The 19,597-nt window shown below is 42.5% G+C and overlaps 1 protein-coding gene across 2 annotated transcripts in view; it reads left to right on the top strand.

Annotated features, from left to right (window-relative positions):
• Positions 1 to 19,597, top strand: part of DPF3 (D4, zinc and double PHD fingers, family 3) — a 389,049-nt gene that overhangs the window by 255,306 nt on the left and 114,146 nt on the right. For both annotated transcript variants that reach the window (XM_006884717.1, XM_006884718.1), the window contains exon 6: positions 16,543 to 16,621. In XM_006884717.1, the coding sequence (XP_006884779.1) occupies positions 16,543 to 16,621 (79 nt within the window). The remainder of the gene's footprint in view (positions 1 to 16,542; positions 16,622 to 19,597) is intronic.

Genomic DNA, 19,597 nt, shown 5'->3' on the forward strand with positions numbered 1-19,597 from the left:
CTGATGCCACAATTCTCCTCATAGAGCCCAGCCTCTCAGATAATCTTTCCCATAGTATTAATGAAAAACCCTCGTTTTGGTAAAGAAACAAAGTCTTTTTTTTTTAATTTTATTTTATTAATTTTACAGAGATTTTGGATTTCCCTTCATTCATTGTTGCAGTTTTTCTCCCTGCCCATCCCTCCCCCCCAGTTCACTCTTCTCTTTTAAAAAGTAAAAGAATAAAGAAAAATTCTTATTATATCATTTCACTCCCTCCCTCCACTTGTATCAGAACTGACACATTATTGACCTTCCAGTGGTCTTCTAAGCGTGCAAATTGCATGGAGATTGCCCATCCTTCTTCCTCAGAGCTACTGGTGAATTTAAACTACCAGAGAGGTATGGCATTCAGTTTAGAAGTGAATTTCACACCCATTATACCACCAGAGCTCCCTATATCATACTGGAAGGCCTGTCTTGTCCATTTATTGAGTTTTCAGTGGTATTGACGTTGGCCAGTGGGCTTGGATGTTATAGTCCTGATTCTTCTCTCACAGAGATCCCATCAACTTTTCACCTAATTGCCCCGAGCAGACATGGATGAACTTGTTCAGACTCATTATTTCCTTGGAGGTTACAAAACAGTGAACATCCAATTCTGTCACCAAAAGAGACTTTGTTGTTGTTAGGTGCTGTTAAATCAGCTCCAACCTTTTGCACAGCAGAATGAAACTCTGTCAGGTGTTGTGCCATCCTCACAATGTGTACTGTGCTGTTTTAGAGCTTGGGAATTACTATGCCTTTTGTGAACTCTAAGACTGTGCACCTCCCAGCCTCCTTCTATTGCCTCCCTCACTCAAAGCAGACTTACCAGAGCAGATCGTGGAAAATGGTCCTCTTGACATCTTCTCTACTCCCAACCTAAATCTAGATGATTGAGCTCGCAGCCAGTGAATACTAATTAGGGATCTCTCTGTAGGAGCATCAGCAGTAACAGCGGCAGCAGTCATTTATGGAGTAGTTGCTATAGATCAGGCAGTGTGATAGGGCTTTTCACAATAATAGCTACCATATAGAAAGTGATGACCTTGTCTCCTGTACTTTATACTACAGTCTGTGTTTCTGCACTGTCCATTAGGATAGCCGGTGCCTACTGAGCTCTTAAAATGTAGCTAGTCCATATTGAAATGCATTATAAACGCAAAACACAGGCAGGATTTTTAAAACTATGAATGTTAAAAGGTATACAAAATACCTCATTAACAACTTTTTGTGTTGCTGTGGTAATATTTAAGATATGTTGGGTTAAACAAAATATATTATGAAAATAGATTTCCCTATTTTTTTTCTTTTGAAAATGACATATGTGGCTCACATTGTGTTTCAGTTGGACAAAACAACTTCCATGAGTCCCAGAATTTGATGTTATTTCTCTCAGGGAGGCTAAGTAACTTATTCAAGGCCATTCACCCAGAAAGGAAGAAGGTGGGATTGACCACAGTTCTCTACTCTTTCCATCAAGTCATGGCCTGTTCAACTCTCCAGATTAATTATGGCCTAGGCAGCATATTGATGAATAAATGACTGAATGATAGAAAAGAAAAAAAAGGGTCATGTTTCATCTTTATAAACGTTAATAAAACACTTGAACACAATGAGGGTCTGGGTGAGTTTTGGAAGTGCTGGGGCAATTCTGTCCTGTAGAGTTACTATGAGTCTATGTTTACTCAGTCAGTGGTAGTGACCTTGGTTTGGGGAATGTTAATGATTAAGAGAACAGGCTCTGCTGAGGGCCTTAACTCAACTGCCTAAGGACTCTTTTTCTCCTCTTTCTCATCTGTAAAATAGGAGTTATTGTTCATGTTAAGTGCTGTTGAGTAGGCTCATAGTGACTCTATGAACAATAGATCTGGACCTCCCCTACTCTGAACCATCCTCACAATCTCCCATACCCTCAAGCTTTAGTCACTATGTCAGTCAATTTGGTTGAGGGTCTTCCTCTTCTTCACTGTCCCTCCACCTTCCCAAGCATGATGTCCATCATTAAGGAATAATTTTCCTAACAACACCATGCACAGATTATGTGAGATGAAGCTTCATCATCTTTGCTTCCAAAGATCACACTCTCTGCACCTTCTCTAAGATGAATCTGTGTGTTTTTTTGGCATTCCATGGAATATTCAGCACTCTTCTTCAACAACACAATTCAAGGACATAAATTCTTCTTTTGTCATCCTTAGTCATTCTCTAGCTCTCAGATGTATAGCAAGTGACTGAAAAGTCCATGGTCTGAATCAGGCTCACCTTAGTCCTTAAACTGACGTCATTGCTCCTCAATAATTTGAGGCGCTTCTGTGGCTGTATAGTGTATTATACTGCTATCAGAAAGACCTTGAGTCTTTGGCAGTTTTTCTGAGGAATAAAGATGGTCTTCCTCTGATTAAGACTTCCAGCTTTGGAAACACAATAGAAGGCTGTTATGAGTCAGAATCAACCCCAGTGATGACAGTGAGGATATTTTTTAAATATTAGGTGGGTGCTGTTCCCATAAGGTCGCAGTCATGAAGGTCAAGCTGTGCAGTTTCAGCTGGTATAAGAGCAACGGCAGACACTGGGGGCGCTTCACCAATATTGATGGGAAGTGTTCCAGTTTCTTAGTGCAAAATTTGAGTCAGCATTCTTTTCCAAAAGGAACCCATGGTAGAGAAATTGGTCTGTCCTCTACAGAAGAAAGCACAAGGGCCAAACTGAAGAAATTCAAAAGACAAGAACACGTCATGCAGTCAAATTCCAGAGGGCCCTCACTGGTGCATCTCTTGCTGGTTCCAGGAGGAATCAAAAGCCTGCAGTTAGAAAGGCACCATGAGAACATGCTATCAAGGCTGCCAAGGAAGAAAGGAGGCTAATAAAGCATCTAAAAAGACCAGAATGCCTGCTGCTAAGGCTCCCTCAGAAGCAGCACCTAAACCAAAAATTGTGAAAGTTTCTGCTCCCCAAGTTGGTGGAAAATACTAAGTTTGAAGAGGAGATTTTAAAAAAGATTCTATTCTATCTAAAAAATAAAATAGTTAGGAGGGTGCAAGTAAAGACATTGAGTTTTGGAGATTTATACAATTGGTATCCTCTGAGGCATAAGGGAAATTTAAACCAGCACCAATAATGTGCCTATAGTAACTTTAGCCCAGGAAATCAAAGCTCTTTAAAATTCATGAAATGCCCTAGTCATCCATGTGTTATCAATCAATCAATCAGTTCGTGTTTATTGATGACCTAGAGTACAATCTGATGCTTTTCAAACTTTAATGTGTGTACTAATCACCTGGGGATCTTGTTAAAGGAATTCTGATGCACACAACTTGGATGACAGGGCCCTGGTGTTGCAATGCCTAAAGAGTTGGTTACTAACTGAAAGGCTGGTGGTTCATATCTCCTAGCTGTTCAATGGAAGAAGGATGGGACAGTTGGCTTCTGCAATGAATCCAGCTTTGAAAACCTTAGAGGGCTCCTTGACTCTGTCCTCCAGGGTTATTCTGAGTTGGGTTCAAGTCGATGGCAATGCATTAGGTTTGAAGAGTGGGAAGAGAGATCTTGCTGTGTTACCAAGTTCCATTGTGATGCTTGAGCTGTTGTTTTGAGGACCACAGTCTAAACAGCAAGAGTATAGAACAGTGGTTCTGAAATTCTTTTAGGTCAGCCATACAAAAATATAAAAATTCTTTTGTATTTTTAAAAATTATTGTTGTTGTTGATTGCTGTTGAGTTGAGCACTACTCATAGCGACTCCATAAACAAAAGATCTAATGCCTTTGTGTAAGTTTCTCCAAGTTTGTGGAGTTTTCATAGGCATGTGGTTTAGCAAGTGGATGCTACTCTTGCTTCCAAACCTGTCCTACAACTGGGAGCTACATCAAGCACTGCCCATACTGGTAACGGTTATAGTATTTGATACCCCAATGACACAGGTTCAGGTTCAGCATAACTAGATTACTTCAGTACAGCAAATTGACAAGCAATGATGAACAAAGTAGAAAAACGTTCTTCCAAGATATTGGAACACTTAGTATCACTTAGCAGCCATTAAGTGTCATCCAGTCAAATACATAGAGACCTTATGAACAAAAAGACATAAACTCTGTTCTATAATTAACATTTCTTTATGTTTATGGAGCTTATAGAGTTTCCAGAGGCATCTGGCATAGGAAGTGGATGCCACTCGTTTTTCCAAACCTGACTCAATCTGGAAAAATTATTGAGAGCTCCCAAAGCTTTTGTTTTTGTTGGTTATGACTGCTAGTATTTCTTATATTAGAAATTCAAGCAAAACCAATTTTAAACTGAAGCATACACAAGCTTACAACATAATAAACATCATTATATGCCATGTAGCCTCTAGAAAACTCTACCGTATACTTATGAATGAATGAAAAAGGCAAGCAATGTCTCAGCTCCATTTTGAAAATAGTTTTAAAATTGCAGATGCCTTGAAAAAGATCTCAGGGACCAGCAAGAATCCCAGTTATCACTATTTGAGAGCAATGTACGTAGCAGAGCTACCTCTCAGTGTAGGAATCTTTCCTACTTAAGGGTTATAAGAAGCAAAGTTTCAAAAACTGACTTGAACAAAAATGGGAAGTATTTGAAAAGCTGCTGAGCCATTGCCCCAAACCCACATAATCTCTGAAGTTCTAAACCTCAGAAAACAGCCAGGAACCCAGGGAGCTTGTGGCCTCTTCTTCCTCCTATATTATTCTTTTAAAAACTGACTCTCCTGGTGCTCTGTACAACCAACTCAGTTATGACTACTCCATAAGTCTTGAACTTAAGGGTTCAAGTGCCCTGTACTTGGCCCCTATTTTCCAATTCTCAGCCTTTTGAAGGAAGATCCTGGATAGCCCCACTTGACTCGATGTCTACTCCTGAGCCAACCATCTGTGGCCAGCGTAGCAGGGAATTTGGTAACGAATGGCAGCATGTTAATAGGAAATGTTAGTGGAAAAGAGAAAGATATGGTGGGAAGTACTCAGGGAAGAAAGATGGGGTGCTTTTTTGTTTTTGTTTAAGGACAGCTCAAAGATTTCTATAGCAAAAACTGGAAATCTAGGTTCTACTGGATCTAGAATTATTGACTAATCATGATTTTTCTCCACACTCCTATCATGAAGTGTCAAGAGAGAATAAGAACACTATTCATAGGGTCTTGCTTATAGAATTACTACAAAAATTAACTGAACTAATATACGTGGACAAAGCTTTGTTTGCAATGTACCAACACAGTGCTACATATAGTGAGGTCCTTATAGATTAGAACATTTTATTCTTGGTTGCATAGACCTTAGAATCTACTGCTGGAAAAGTACTAATATTCACGATGTGGATTTATGAGTGTGTATTAATGAAATTCAGAAGTAAAAGAGAGAGTGAAACTTGAGTGAGAATGGAAAAATAATTTACTAAGCACTTCCTGTATGGCTTCACCTAATCCTCTTAAGAACTCTAAAATACAGGTGTTTCTATGCCCATTGACCATCTTTTGCAGACTAAAATTGATTGAACATGCAACAAAGATTCAATAATAATTACTGGGTTCTCGAGTGAAAAAGTCTGGAACAAGGGAGGATCAGTAGATGGAAAATGTGGGCTTGGTTACAGAAATGAGGCTGAAGAGAAAATGATAGAATTTTGTACAATCAATGATTTCTTAATTGCAAAGACCTTTTATAAAATCCACAAACAGCGACTATACACATGGACCTCACCTGGTGAACTACACAGGGATTAGATTAATTTTATCTGTGGAAAGAGTCATTGGAGATGCTCAATATCAGCTGTGAAATCCAGGTCAGGTGCTGACTATAAAACAAACGTCAACTACTCACATGCAAGTTCAAATTGAAGCTCAAGAAAATGAAAACAAATCAAAGAAACAAACCACCTATCAAACCATCTCAAGGACAGATACAAGACACTGAACGCTAATGAATGAAGACCAGAGTTGCTGCGGGATGATATAAAGAAACTGAGGAGGACTTGAATCATTTGCTGCAGAAGGTCAAGGACTATAGCCTGCAATATGGATTGCTTCTCTACATTAGGAAGACAAAGATCCTAATAACCAAGCCAATAGACAGCATCATGATAGTTGGAGAAAAGATTGAGGGGGTTAATGACTTGAGCTTGCTTAGATCCACAGTCAACACTCTTGGCACCAGCAATCAGGAATTCAAAAGATGAGTTGACTGGGAAAATCTACTGTCAAGGGCCTCTCCAGAGTGCTGAAGAGATATGTCAGTTTGGAGACTAAAGTGTCTGTTCCAGGCCATGATCTTCTCAATTGCTTGCTATGCATCTGAGAGCTAGACAGTGAATAAATGACAGAAGAATTGTTGTCTTTGAGTTGTGGTGCTGGAGAAAAGTATTACACATACTATGAACTGCCAGAGAACAAACAGGTCTGTCCTGGAGAGAAGAAAAACGAGGTTGCTCCTTGGAGGCAAAGATTTTGAAACTTCATCTCACATATTTTGGACATGTTGCAAGAAGGGTCCAGTCCTTGGAGAAAGACGGCATTCTTGAAAGAGTAGATGGTCAGCTCAGGAGAAGATCCTGGATGAGATAAATTAACACTGTGACTGTGCAGGTTGGCACAGGATAGGACAAGGCTCAGAGCTGTTGTTCAGGGAGTTGCTATGTAATCAACTGGACAGCACCTCACAGTAACAGCATACCCATTGTGGTGGAGGAGACTAACACTCAAAGATGTATCCTAAGTTACCTAGCTGGTTTTGGGTTTTATTTTTTTTTCTTCAAAATTTTGTTTTTATTTATTTATTTTTTTTATTCGTGTGTGTGTGTGTGTGTGTGTGTGTGCGTACTGTCAAATCAGATCCAACTGGTACAGGAGGAGATTGCCCCTCCTCTAGCAGAGCATCTGGTGGATTTGAACCTTGCGCCTCTGGGATTGCACTGCAACTTCTTGCCACTATGCCACCAGAGCTCCCTTACCTAGCTGGTTTTAAACCTAGATCTATCTGACCTGAATGTGGCAAGAGGATGATTCTTGGAGGAATGGGATGCTAGCAAGGCTACTTCATGCTTTAGATGTGGATAGGGAGAGGGGCAACTGGTCCATGATGAGGATAAAGAAAAATTTACCTAGGCATAAATATGATTGTGGGGTGAACTTAATGGAATTGGTACTAAGTTGCCATTGGAGGTATATGTGCATTTTTAAGGTAGTAATGTATGAATGAGGGACAAATTTTACCATCCTTGCCTCTAAGGAGCACTCCAGTTACACTTCCTTCAAGACAGACATGTTTGGTGTTTTGACTGTCCATGGGATTATTCAATACCTCATCATACTTACTCTGGGTACAATTTTGGGATGAACCAGTCCTTGGAGAGAGATATCATGCTGGAAAAGATAGAGGGTCCCAAAGAGAGGAAGACCTTCAAAGAGGAGCATCTACATAGTGACCACAACAATGGGCCTGAGAGTGACAGAGGTCATGAAAATTGTGTAGGATAGGGGAGGGTTCAGATCTGTGATTTACAGAGTCACTATGAGTCATAGTCGACTTGATGGCACCTCTAACAACACAACGATGACAGAGAAATGACTGTGTAACCAAGGATTCCTGTCACATATCCCTTTTGTCTCTTTGACCTGGGATGGAGGGAGGGGGTGACTCAAGATTGTTTGAGAGAGCCAGTTAATGTGCACTCTTTGAACAGCTCAAGGGTCAGTTGATGAGTTCCTGGATTAGAGTGTGGAATAGAAAAGCCTAAAATGGACATTGACATAAGAAACAAGAGGAATTGGATCTAAAGAATGAAGACAAAGAACCTAACATGATTGACACACAGACTGCCTCCTTGATTGACTTATTCAGCAGACCTTTGTTAAAGTGCTGTTTACATGGCCTGCCTCTGTGCAGACGACAAGTATACTGGTCCCCAGAAAGACATCATCTCTTACCCAGGAATCCCCGGATGGGGAAAACAGTTAACATGCTCAGCTGCTGAACAAAACATGGAAGGTATCTCAGAAAAAAGACTTGGCCATCTAGTTCCCCAAAACCGGCCTTTGAAAATACATTAGTGGAGTATAACTCTACTCAGACACACATCAGTATGCTTGAGTATGGGTCAGCTTGACACAATCATAATTGTTTCTGGTTTTCTACCCTGTGTGTTTGAGGCAGAAAATGAACCAGTAAACTGTTATAGTCACACACCTCATGATGTCCATTTGGGTGATTTCTGACTGCATATATGTCCCTGGTCTCTTAAGGTTCTGATAAGAGTTCAGAGATTCCAGTTGGAGCATGAGATGCAATAGACTTAACTAGCCAAAGTGAACGCATCAACTTCCTATATACACAGTGTGTATCGCCTGCCTCTATACAAAATTATTTTGCTGTTGACATATAATGGGGGTAGTACATAAAAAACCCTATAATCATGTGTCTTGATAGTCACGATAAATGTCTGTTACTGGCTTATATATGTACTGTAGTTTCTATTGTGATTTTAATAGAAGCATTCTTTATTTACAAAGTTTAAGAGTGTAGGCTTCACCTTGTAGGCAGAGATATCCAATCTTGTATACCATGTATCTCTTGAATACTGTATGTGTGTTTACTTTTCTTTTGAAAATAATAATGTGTAGCAGGGCTTCCAGACTCAGCAAAGCCAATGCTAATGGTGGCAGCAACAAGCAAGGGAAAAGTGTTGGTTTGGAAGGGAAAGAAAACGTTATCAAACAACACGAAAGTGGAAAATTATGAAAGCTATTGCTATCGTGAGGACAGCAGACGATAGAGCAGGGTTCAGATCTTTTGTTCATAGGGTCACTATGAATTGTACTGCACTCGGCAGCACCTAACAACAACCACAATTGCTTGTGGTTTAAGCATGCGCATGCAATGTCTAAATCATGGAATGTCCTATTTCACAGTCAGTATTGTGGATGTTATGTGACGTATGACAAGTAGGATTCTGAGTTCCCAAGGCTGAGACATTTTTTAGGAGACTAAGAATGTACTATAATAGGCAGAAACCCTCGCCTGGCTCTTTCAATTGCCTTGTAAATGCTCCTTGTTTTGCATCTTGGGAAACTGAGGCCCAGGGAGTGTGAAGAGCAAAGAGCCGTCCTGCTGCCCAGCTCTGTAGAGTGAAATTAAACCTTGACTCCCACTTGGCCCTCTCCTGCTCGCTGGCTGCTCCCCCAGAAGCTGGTGTGCTTCCAGCTCCACTTGTCTCTTCCTCATTTCCCCTGTGGTATTTTTAGTCTCTCACAGACAGAGCCCCTTCCCCGAGTCAGCCTTTGCCTCCGTCATTCTGCTTGACTTGCTTTCACCTGCTCAGAGGCGGCTGTGACAGGGCTGCGGGCTGTACACGTCAAGCTGTCCCTGACTTCACTGAGGCGGGAGTGGGGTGAGGGCAGCTGAGGGTGACCACCCTGGGCACCAGCACGTGGGCAGGCGGGGAGGCCTGTCAGTGCCTCGGGGTGACTGTGGTGCCTCACAGCTCCCTCTTGGGGTCAAGTCTGAGTAATGAGGGCGAGGGGAGGAGGGTGCTGCCTGTCAGTGTGTGTAGGGGGTAGGTGGTGGGAGGCAGAGAGAAGAGAGGCCAGTGGGAGGGAGGAAGGGAGATGGAATTTTGTAATTTGTTTTGGAGAGAAAAAGCTGAAGAGGTGGCAGAGGTTGTAACTTAGCAGGTGGTGTTGACAGGGGTGTGTGTTTTGTGTATGTGTTGTGAGTGTGTGCATGTTGTAGGCCTAGGCTACAAATCTTTCCACTTGGAAGCCCCAACAGATTTGAGTATATCTGAGGGTGTGTATGTGAGTTATTTTGTGAGGGTGAATTTATGTTAGTTAATAGGTATCAGTCTTATATGTAAGCCCCTCAGATATGGGAACACAGGCCTTTCTAGCATAAAGTTCCTAGTAAGTTTGTGTGTAAATGAAAGAGAGAGAGAGAGAGAAATGTCTACTAAGAATGTATATAAACTAGAGGGACAAGCCTTTCTACCACAAAGTCCCCATCATTACATGTGAGATTGAGAGTGTATGTGTGTATAAGTATCTCAGACTAGAGGTACAGACCTTCGCACTGTGGAGGCACCAGTCAGTGAGTGAGTATTTATATGAACGTTGGTGGGGGACAGGGTGGGGAGAAAGAGGGGATGGGTATATTTGTTAGCATCTCAGATCCAGAAAATACGCCTCCCCCTGTGAAATCCTCAGTGAGTGAATATTTATATGTGAGTATGTGCAAGTGTGCGTGTAAAACAGGAAGAAAATGAGGGCATGTGTAACCACCTCAGGCTTGGGAACATTCCCCTGTGTCACTGTTGCAGGCAGTCCCATAGGTCTGCCCCCATTTCCCTGTCACCCCAGGCAGCCACAACTGCTGCCCTTCTTCTCCATCCCCAGACTCTTCAGCAGGCATTTTTCTTGGTTGAGAGTTTGCGGCTACTGATCACCAAAGAATTGCCTGCAGGAGGCTAGGGGGCTACTCACGTGACCGATGTGGGACTTAGAAAGGTTTAAAAATAAACCTTGCTGAGTCCTTAGAGCCACTGTCCCAGGGTTGTGTAGCTGCCAGTTCCTCCTCTGGCTGCTCTCTTATTCTTAAAGGTAGACTTCATACCCCTGTCCTACCCCAGGTCAAACTGATCCTCTCTGGAGATGGTGGCAGTAAAGGGAGTTCCACTCCAGGGAAAGTGGCCTGTCAAGGTCTCTGTCACTGGCTGGAAGTCCCAGGCAGACCACAAAGTAAGGCTCCAGTGGAAGCCCAGACCTCAGAGTCGACCAAGCAGGGTGGAGATGGGAGCTCTCCTTGAGCTCATGCCTTGGGACCTTATTATCTCTTGGGCATCTGGGGGTGGGGGGAGTGTCAGGTAGGGGGCATGGAGCCTGGAGCCTTAACTGCAGTTATCCTTCTTAGTGCTTCAGGACTTGCTTTAAATAGGCCTGTTTCTCAGCTGTGTGGTATAGAGTTGCCGTCTTCGCACTGTGTCAATCAAACTGAAGGCTTAGGAGTTGGAAGAAGACATTCTTTAGCACAACAGCAGTGTATGCGAATGATATAGAGAAGGGCTTTTCTGTCACATGAGCTGAGTTCATATTCTGGCTCTGCATTCATGGCTTAGTGACCCGGGGTCAGCTACTTAAGTTCTCTGTTGCCTCAGTTTTCTAGCTGTATAATAGGAATAACAGTATTGCCTCATTCATCTGGAAAGGCTCATGACCTATGTCAAATATTTTAGAATGTGACTATCTGGCCAGCTTAAGGAAGAGATCCGTATTTGTGTCTCTTCCCAAGACCAGTGATCCCGAAGAAATATTATTGAACAGGATCATCAACATCACAAGCAAGTAAAATTAGAATTTATTGAAGAGTGTTCAATATTATGATACTGATTATTATTGGAGATCATTAATAAATAGTACACGAGTGGGAAACTATATCAGTGTATGTGTAGGAAACTGCCACAAATAGAAAATTATTCAATATTTTAAAATGTTATTAATGATTATTATGAAGATTATTAAAAACCAGTACATAAAGAGGAAACCAAACAGCACATGGACAAGAAATTCCCACAAATTGAAGCTAGATTTAGAAGAGGCTAGGGAGTGAGTGATGTCACTGATGACATCATAAGGATTTTGGCTGAAAGCTGAGAATACCAGAAAGACATTTACCCGTGTTTTTGACTATGCAAAGGCATTCAGCTGTGAGTATCCTGACAAATTATGGATACCATTGTGAAGAATGAAAATTCCAGAACACTTAATTGTGCTCCACTCTCGTCCTTAGTTGTGTGGAAGGTCTACACAGACTTAAGAAATAATTGTTGAAACAGAACAAGGGAATACTACATGAAATCAGAAAAGGTGTGTGAGGGGTCAAGGTGGTATCCTCTCATCACATCTATTCAGTGTGTGTGTTGAGTAAGTTATCCAAGAAGCTGGAAAATGGGCATCAGGAGAGGAAGAAATCTCATCAACAACCTTGTTTACGGAAAGTAAAAACTCTGATTCATTGCCATTGAGTTGGAATTGACTCATGTCTGAACACCTATTGAGTTTCTGAGGCTATAAATCACATTGGAGGAGACATGAATATTTAATGATGAAAGAAGAACAACATCCAATGTGGTTTATACCTCAAGTGAAAGAAGAGGAACATTCTCACAATTGGACCAATAAGCCACATAATGATAAACAGAGAAAAGACCGAGGTTGCCAAGGGTTTCCTTTTACTTAGTGCCACAATCAAATCTTTGGAAGTAGCAGTAAAAAAAAGAAAAAAGAAAGAAAAAAAAATTCAAATGATATATTGCATTAGGAGGTTTGCAGCAAGAGACCTTGAAAGTGATCAAAAGCAGAGATGTCACTTTGAGCTCAAAGCTGCTCCTGATCTGAGCTCTGGTGTATTTCCCAGCACTTCCTGTGCAGTGAAAGCCAGAGAATAAGTAAGGAAGACTGAAGAATGTTGGTGAAGAATGGTGAATGTACTATGAATTTTTGAGGAGAATCAAGAAATCTGTCTTGGAAGAAATAGGGCCAGAAGGGAGGATAGGATAGTGAGAGTTTATCACATACACTGGACACATTGCTAGGAAGGACCATTTCCTTGAAAAGCTTGTCCTGTGTGGTAAAATTCAGGGTCTGTGAAAAAGAAGAAGACCCTTGATGAGATGGCTTAAACTTGGTGCTTACAAAAATGGGCCTGAACCTAGCAACAGCTTTGAGAATGGTATGGGAACAGTGTTTGATTCTCCTGCACTAGGGTTTAGTAACAACTCAATGGCGGATTGCCGTCCCTGCCTTGCTCCGTGCTTAGGACCCTCGGGCTAGAAAAACAACACTATATACTAGATCTACAGGACAGATCACCCTCCCTTGGGAAACATTGTGACTACAGTGTGCTCCAAATGGAAGGGAAGAGGCCCTAAGCCACAAGAAGTTAAACCTGGATCAGAAACTAAAGGGAAAGGACTTTTCTTCAGAACCATCTGAGATAAGAAGCCTTCCCTAATATTAATTAATACCTTGTATTTGGACTTACAGACCCCTAAACTCAAGAGACACTGACCACAGCATAAGAAATCGGCAGGAGCTTGAAGCATTTGGAATCAGAGAAACCCATAAAGCTTGAGATATCAGCTATCGGATCAAGGAATGGATAGTGGGAGATAGGTGTTGGAGGGAGTAGGTGGGAGCAGAAGGGGATGCTGGTGGAACAGGGAAATGGGTGGGTCAAGACACTCATGTCAAGGGCAGGGACAACACTGAAACTATTGGTTATTTCTATAATTGGGAAATATCTTTCATCTGCATTTTTCTGTAAAATGCTTGTCTGTTAGATACTTTTCTAAATCTGATTATTCAGATTAAGACAGACTAGGAAGAAGGATTGGCCATCCACTTCTGAAATAGCAGGCCTTCAAAAACCCTATGTACAATAGAGCACACTTAGACTAGCAGATAGGACAACAGAGGTGGAGCTTTCAACTATGGAAATACTAAGGAAGAGGAACAGTTGTAAGCAGACCCTAATGATTGGAATGTGGAATATAAGAACTATGAATGTAGGATTAGATACTGATATTGTTAAGGAAGAAATAGAATGCATAAATATTGATATACTAGATATTGGCAAGATGAGATGGCCTGGCATGGGACATTTTGAATCAGACAGTCATATGATATACCGTACTGGAGATGAAAAAGTGAGGAAAAATGGGGTTGCTTTCATAGTTAAAAAAGTAATTTCTAGATGCATCTGAAAATACAATATTGTGAATGACAAGATAATATCCATACAAGGAATTCCAGTGAATACCACTATCATTCTAATATATGCACCACCAACCAGTGCCAAAGAAGAGGAAATAGAAGATCAACTTTTGCAGTCAGAGATCGATAGAATGTGCAATCAAAATGCATTAACAATAATGGGTGACTGGAATGCAAAAGTTGGGAATAGAGAAGAAGGATCAGTAGTTGGAAAGCATGGACTCGGGGATAGAAATGAAGCTGGAGAGAGAATGATAGAATGATTTATTCATTGCAAATACATTTTATAAGAAACAAATGCAGGTTATACACATGGATGTTACCTGTGGTATGCATAGGAATCAAATAGATTACATCTGTGTAAAGAATCACTGGAGAAGCTCATTATCAGCTGTGTAAACTAGGCAAGGTGCTGATTGTGGAACAGAACACCAACTACTCATATTCACGTTCAAGCTGAAGTTAAGGAAAGAGAAATCAATTCCACGGGAACCAAAATATGACCCTGAGTCTATCCTACCTGAATTTCAGAACCATCTCAGGAACAGTTTTGAGGCCTTGAATACTAATGGGTGGAGACCAGATGAATTACAGGAGGACATCAAGAATATTATCCAGGAAGAGTGCAAAAGATCATTACAAATACAGAGGAGAAAGAAAAGACCAAAATGGATGTCAGAAGAGACTCTGAATATTGCACTAGAGCACCAAGAAGCCAAAGCAGAGGGAAGAAATCAAGACATTAAGGAGCTGAACAGAAGATTTCAAAAGGCAGCACAGGAAGACTAAGTGAAGTATTATAATGAAATGTGCAAAGAGCTGGAATCAGAAAATCAAAGGGGCTGAACTTGCTCAGCATTTCTTAAGCTCAAGGAACCGAAGAATAAATTCAAGCCTCAAGTTTCAATACTTAAGGATGCCTTGGGCAGAATATTAAATGTGCTAAAGAAAGATGGAAAGAGTATACAGTCATTATACCAAAAGGAATTGGCGGACACAGAAGAATATTATGAAACAACATATGAGCAAGAGCCTGTGGTGAGGAAGGAAGACGTTCAAGCTATTTTGAAAGAATTGGCAAAAAATAAGGCCCCAGGAATTGACGGTATACCAATTGACATATTTCAATTAATAGATGCTGTCTTAGATATGCTCACCAAGTTGTGCCAAGAAATCTGGAGGACAACCACTTGGCCAAATGTCAGGAAGATATCTATATTTGTTCCCATTCCAAAGAAAGGTGATCCGACAGTGTGAATATTATCAAACAATATCATTAATATCACATGCAAGCAAGATTCTGTTGAAGATTATTCCAAAAGGACTGAAACAGCACATCAACAGAGAACTACCAGAAGTGCAGGCTGGGTTTAGAAAGGGTCCTGGTACTAGGGATATTGTAGCTCATGTTAGATGAATCTTTGCTGAAAGCAGGGAGTACCAGAGGAATGAATGTCTATATGTGAATGTCTATATGTATTTCATTGATTATGCAAAGGCGTTTGACTGTGTGGATCACAACAAACTGTGGCTAACTCTGAGAAGAATGGGAATCCCAGAACACTTGATCATGCTAATGTGAAACCTATACTTGAACCAGGAGGCAGTCATCAGAACAGAGTAAGAAACACTGCATGGTTCAAATTTGGAAAGGGTATATGCCAGGCATGTGTCCTATCTCCATACCTTTCAATCTTTATGCAGAACAGATTATCCTGGAGGCTGGGCTCTATGAGAAGAAGTGTCACATCAGGATTGGAGGAAGACTCATCAACAATCTGCATTATGCAGATGACACACCATGCTTGCTGAAACTGAGGAGGACATGAAGCACTTGCTGTGGAAGGTCAGGGACAGCAGCCTTCAGTATGGATTGAGGCTCAATATTAAGAAAACAAAGATACCACTGGGCCCATTGGCAGCATTATTGAGATTGTTCACAGCTTTAGTTTGCTTGGCTCCACAATCAACACTCTTGGCACCAGCAGCCAGTAAATTAAAAGACATATTGTGATGGGAAAGTCTGTGGTTAGAGACCTCTCTAAAGTACTGAAGAACAACGATCTCAGTCTGTAGACTAAGGTGTGTGTGATACAAGCCATGGTCTTTGTAATCTCTTGCTATGCATCAGAGAGCTGGACAATGACTAGAGATGATAGAGGGAGAATTGATGCCTTTGAGCTGTGGTGTTGGAGAAGAGTATTGATTCTACCATGGACTACTATGAGAAATAATAGGTTTGTCCTGGAGAGGGTGAAGCCAGGCTGCTCCTTTGAGGCAAGGATTCTGAAGCTTTGTCTGACATGTTGCAAGGAGGTACCAGTTCTTGGAGAGGGACATCATGTTTGGGAGGGTGGAGGGACAGTGCAGGAGAGGAAGACCCTCAATGAGATGGACTGATACAGTGACTGGGGTAATGGGGGTAGGTGTATCAGAGACAATAAGATTGTCACAAGATAGAACAGGGTTTAGGGCTGTTGTATATGGGGTTGTTATAAGTCTCAGGTCACTTGATGACACATAACAACAACAACAACAACAACTCAATGGTGCACAGACAAGTAGCTGAGTAAATTGGGGCAAGTTGTCTATCCTTTCTGACCCTCAATTTCTTCCTCTATAACATGAGGCTCATATTAGTCCTCATGCTGTTAGGAAGTCGAAGGAGGTAATAGGAGGGAAGTGGCCAGGGTCTCACATAGCGTGTGCTCAGTAACAATATTGTGGTATCTCCGATGTCTCCGCAGGCTCGTGGCTCTGCAGGCGGCAGGAGAAGGCATGACGCTGCCTCTCAGGAAGACCATGACAAACCTTACGTCTGTGACAGTAAGTACTGGCTGATCCTGCCTCAGTCCCTCCCCAGCCTGGTCCTCCCCTGAGCCTCCTTGGCTGGGCTGTCTGCTCATGGACTCTGCCGGGAAGCCTCAGGCTCTCTGGCTGCCTCCTCTTTACCTGCACCTCAGCTTGCATGGCTGTCACCTCCAGTGCAGTCACCTCCTCCTCCTGCTTTGTTCTGGCCCTGGGCTGCTTCTGCAGGGAGAGAAGCCTGTGAGAAGCAGCCTCCTTACACTGTCTTGTTCTGTCTCCCCTACAATCTCTGTCTCCTTTAAGCTTCATCCTGTGTTTCTTTCTTTGTTTTCATGAGTTACAAACAAAAGCATAAGTCATAGACCTCTGACAAAAGTACTTGGCTTTTGTGATTTTCATTTCTTTCTCGTTTCTCCTCCCCTGGGTTGGGTAAGCTAGGAAGCTTTCTCTGGTGATTACCGGGTGTAATAAACGCCTTTCCCTCCATCTCCAGCCTTTCTTGCTTACTTCAGTAGCATTTCTTTGACAAGCGGCTGCCTGCTTCTGGGTTCAGGATTGGCAGATGGAGAGTGGAGGTGTGGGTAGGGGATGGAGGAGAGGAGTGAAAGGAGATGGCTGGCCCTAGGGTGAGTGAAGGTGGGTGGACCCCAAGAAGCTGTCAGCCTCAAGAGAGCTTCTCTCTTCTTCACCTCCCAGCGCACTGCGTGGTGGGTTTCAAATCCTTGCCCTAATTGTCTTCTCACTGGATCAGGCACCATCTGCTGATTCCAGGGAGGGCAGCCCTCGCACTACACTTTCTGGTGAGCTTCCTTCACTGTCTTCTCTCTGCGGATGCCCTGTTGCAGTCGGAGAGGAAGGGCTGCAGTAAGAATGGCAGGGAGGCCACTCGGGTGGACACTGGCCGCCCCACATCTTGGCTGGTATTTGCTGATTATCTGTGAAGGCACCTAGAGGATTAGGGGAAGATGGGGACCCAGCAGCAATCGGGGGCTGTACCTTCTCCCTTCCTCTTTGCTAGACTCTTGACTTCAGATTGTTGCTCTGTGCTGAGGAGTGACAGCTGGTTGGGGAACATTTTGCTAGAAGAACTCTAAGTCTGTGACCCCCACTTGTCTGCTTAATACGTTATGCAGCTGGCATTGCTGAGATGGTTCTGGCAAGTGCCATCTCCACCCTGACACGACTCTGTTCCAGAGTGGACAGGGACCAGGGTATGCGGTCTTAGGGCCGTTGGCAATGCCACAAAGAGTCTGCTTCACCCCACTCTTGCTTCTGGAGGGGCTTCAGTTTTATCCTGACATATGAAAGTAGAAACATTTTAGCCATTAGAAGACTATGACTCTGGGTCTGTGGGCTGGGCCAGGTCCTTCCAGCTCTCCTGTCCATCTGGCTGGAGAAGCCCATCTAATAAGAAAGCCAAGAGCTGCTTTGGAACTGGGTGGGGCACTGCCACCCTATTCCCCCTTTCAAAAGTTGATTTTCATTATATGATCACAGTCAGACACAGCTGCCATAGATAGTGGGGTTTCTTTTGCTTTATCTCTACGATTCTTATTGGTTTTCCAGGCAATAATAGCCCCATCTCTTCCCATACACACCCTGTATGCCTTTTGCTCTTGCATCCCCACCGACCCATTCCTCTTCCAGCTTCCTCTACCTTCTTAAATGTTGTTGGCAAGAACCTGCTTTGCAGACGCTCCTCTATTCCGAGGCTCACACCCTCCCCCAAGCTCCTGTGGCTTTGTTTGTGGACTCTCAGTGTCTTGCTATTTCCTGGTCTCCTCTCCACATGGTCTCTTCCTCCTTCTGTCCACCCTGTACTGCCTGGAAGGACTTGTCACGGGTCTGGTCTGGGCTTTCTGGAAGTCTCCTTGGCTACTTTCTTGGCTCGGCCCACACGTGTACCACCTCCCTCTCTTCCCTCGTGAGGCCAGGTCCTCTGCAGCCTGCCCTTCTCTATGCCCGTTCTCTTAGGAACTGCTGTGGCAGCGCTGTGATTAATAGACTTTATTTTTATCTGGTGCCCTTCAGACATGTGATCCTTTGGGATAGAAATGACCTTTGGAGAGGTCGTAAGGCCCCCCTCCCCATACCTCTCCCCACCCCCAGCCATGCCAAGAATGCTTTTCATAATCTCTAATGCATCTTAAGTAGAGAGGTATCTGGTCGCCTCCTTGAGTGTCCCCAGGGACAGTGTTACCATAAGCTGCCCTTTCTTCCTTGAATCCAGCTGTGCTTAGAAGGATTGTTTTGCGTTTGTGTTTTGTGTGTGTTTTTTTTAAATAGGAGCTGTAATTTTTCTCTTACAGGCCTCTTTGCCTTTTATGCTGCTACCCCCACCAAATCAGCATTTTTTCAGACCCTCTTGACATCCTCTGTTGACCTAAGGCTACACCCCATAATCCCCTGAGGCCCTGCTTTTAGCTCTCCATCAGATGAATGTAAGACACTCCCATTAGAAGTAGCCTTAAGGACAAGTGGGTCTACCAGCAACAGACCCTATGTACTTGTTTGTTTTACACACCAGCTCTTGACACTCCCATATCTGTAGAGGCTGGAAATTTAAGCACCACATTGCTTTGGGCAGCATCTCCACAACTCTCCTAGTCTGTGCCTGTGCTGACCTTCAGGTTAATCCCTCTCTAGGTATATGTTCTTTTCTACTAATGCATTTGATTATTCTTTCTTCTATAAATCACTCTGCATTTGGCCCTATTGAGTCTCAATAAAGAGATTCAATAATATGTGACTTCAATATACAAGATTAAATAAAGACACTGCCCAGTAGTTAAATTTGATTCCTTACCACTTTGCAAACCCCTGCCATCTTAGCACCCTCTGTGGTTTGATTTACATAATTCCCACTCTTCGCTTTCAAGTTAGTTATGCAAATATTAGGCCATCTTGGACCTCAGCACCTCCTTCTGGGCCTATATTGAATGATAATTGTTATTTTCCAAATGTGATTGGATTTAATACCTTCTTGTATTTATT

Source organism: Elephantulus edwardii, unplaced genomic scaffold (genome assembly GCF_000299155.1).
Source record: "Elephantulus edwardii isolate Elephantulus edwardi_28Jun2011 unplaced genomic scaffold, EleEdw1.0 scaffold00037, whole genome shotgun sequence".
Lineage (NCBI taxonomy): Eukaryota > Metazoa > Chordata > Mammalia > Macroscelidea > Macroscelididae > Elephantulus > Elephantulus edwardii.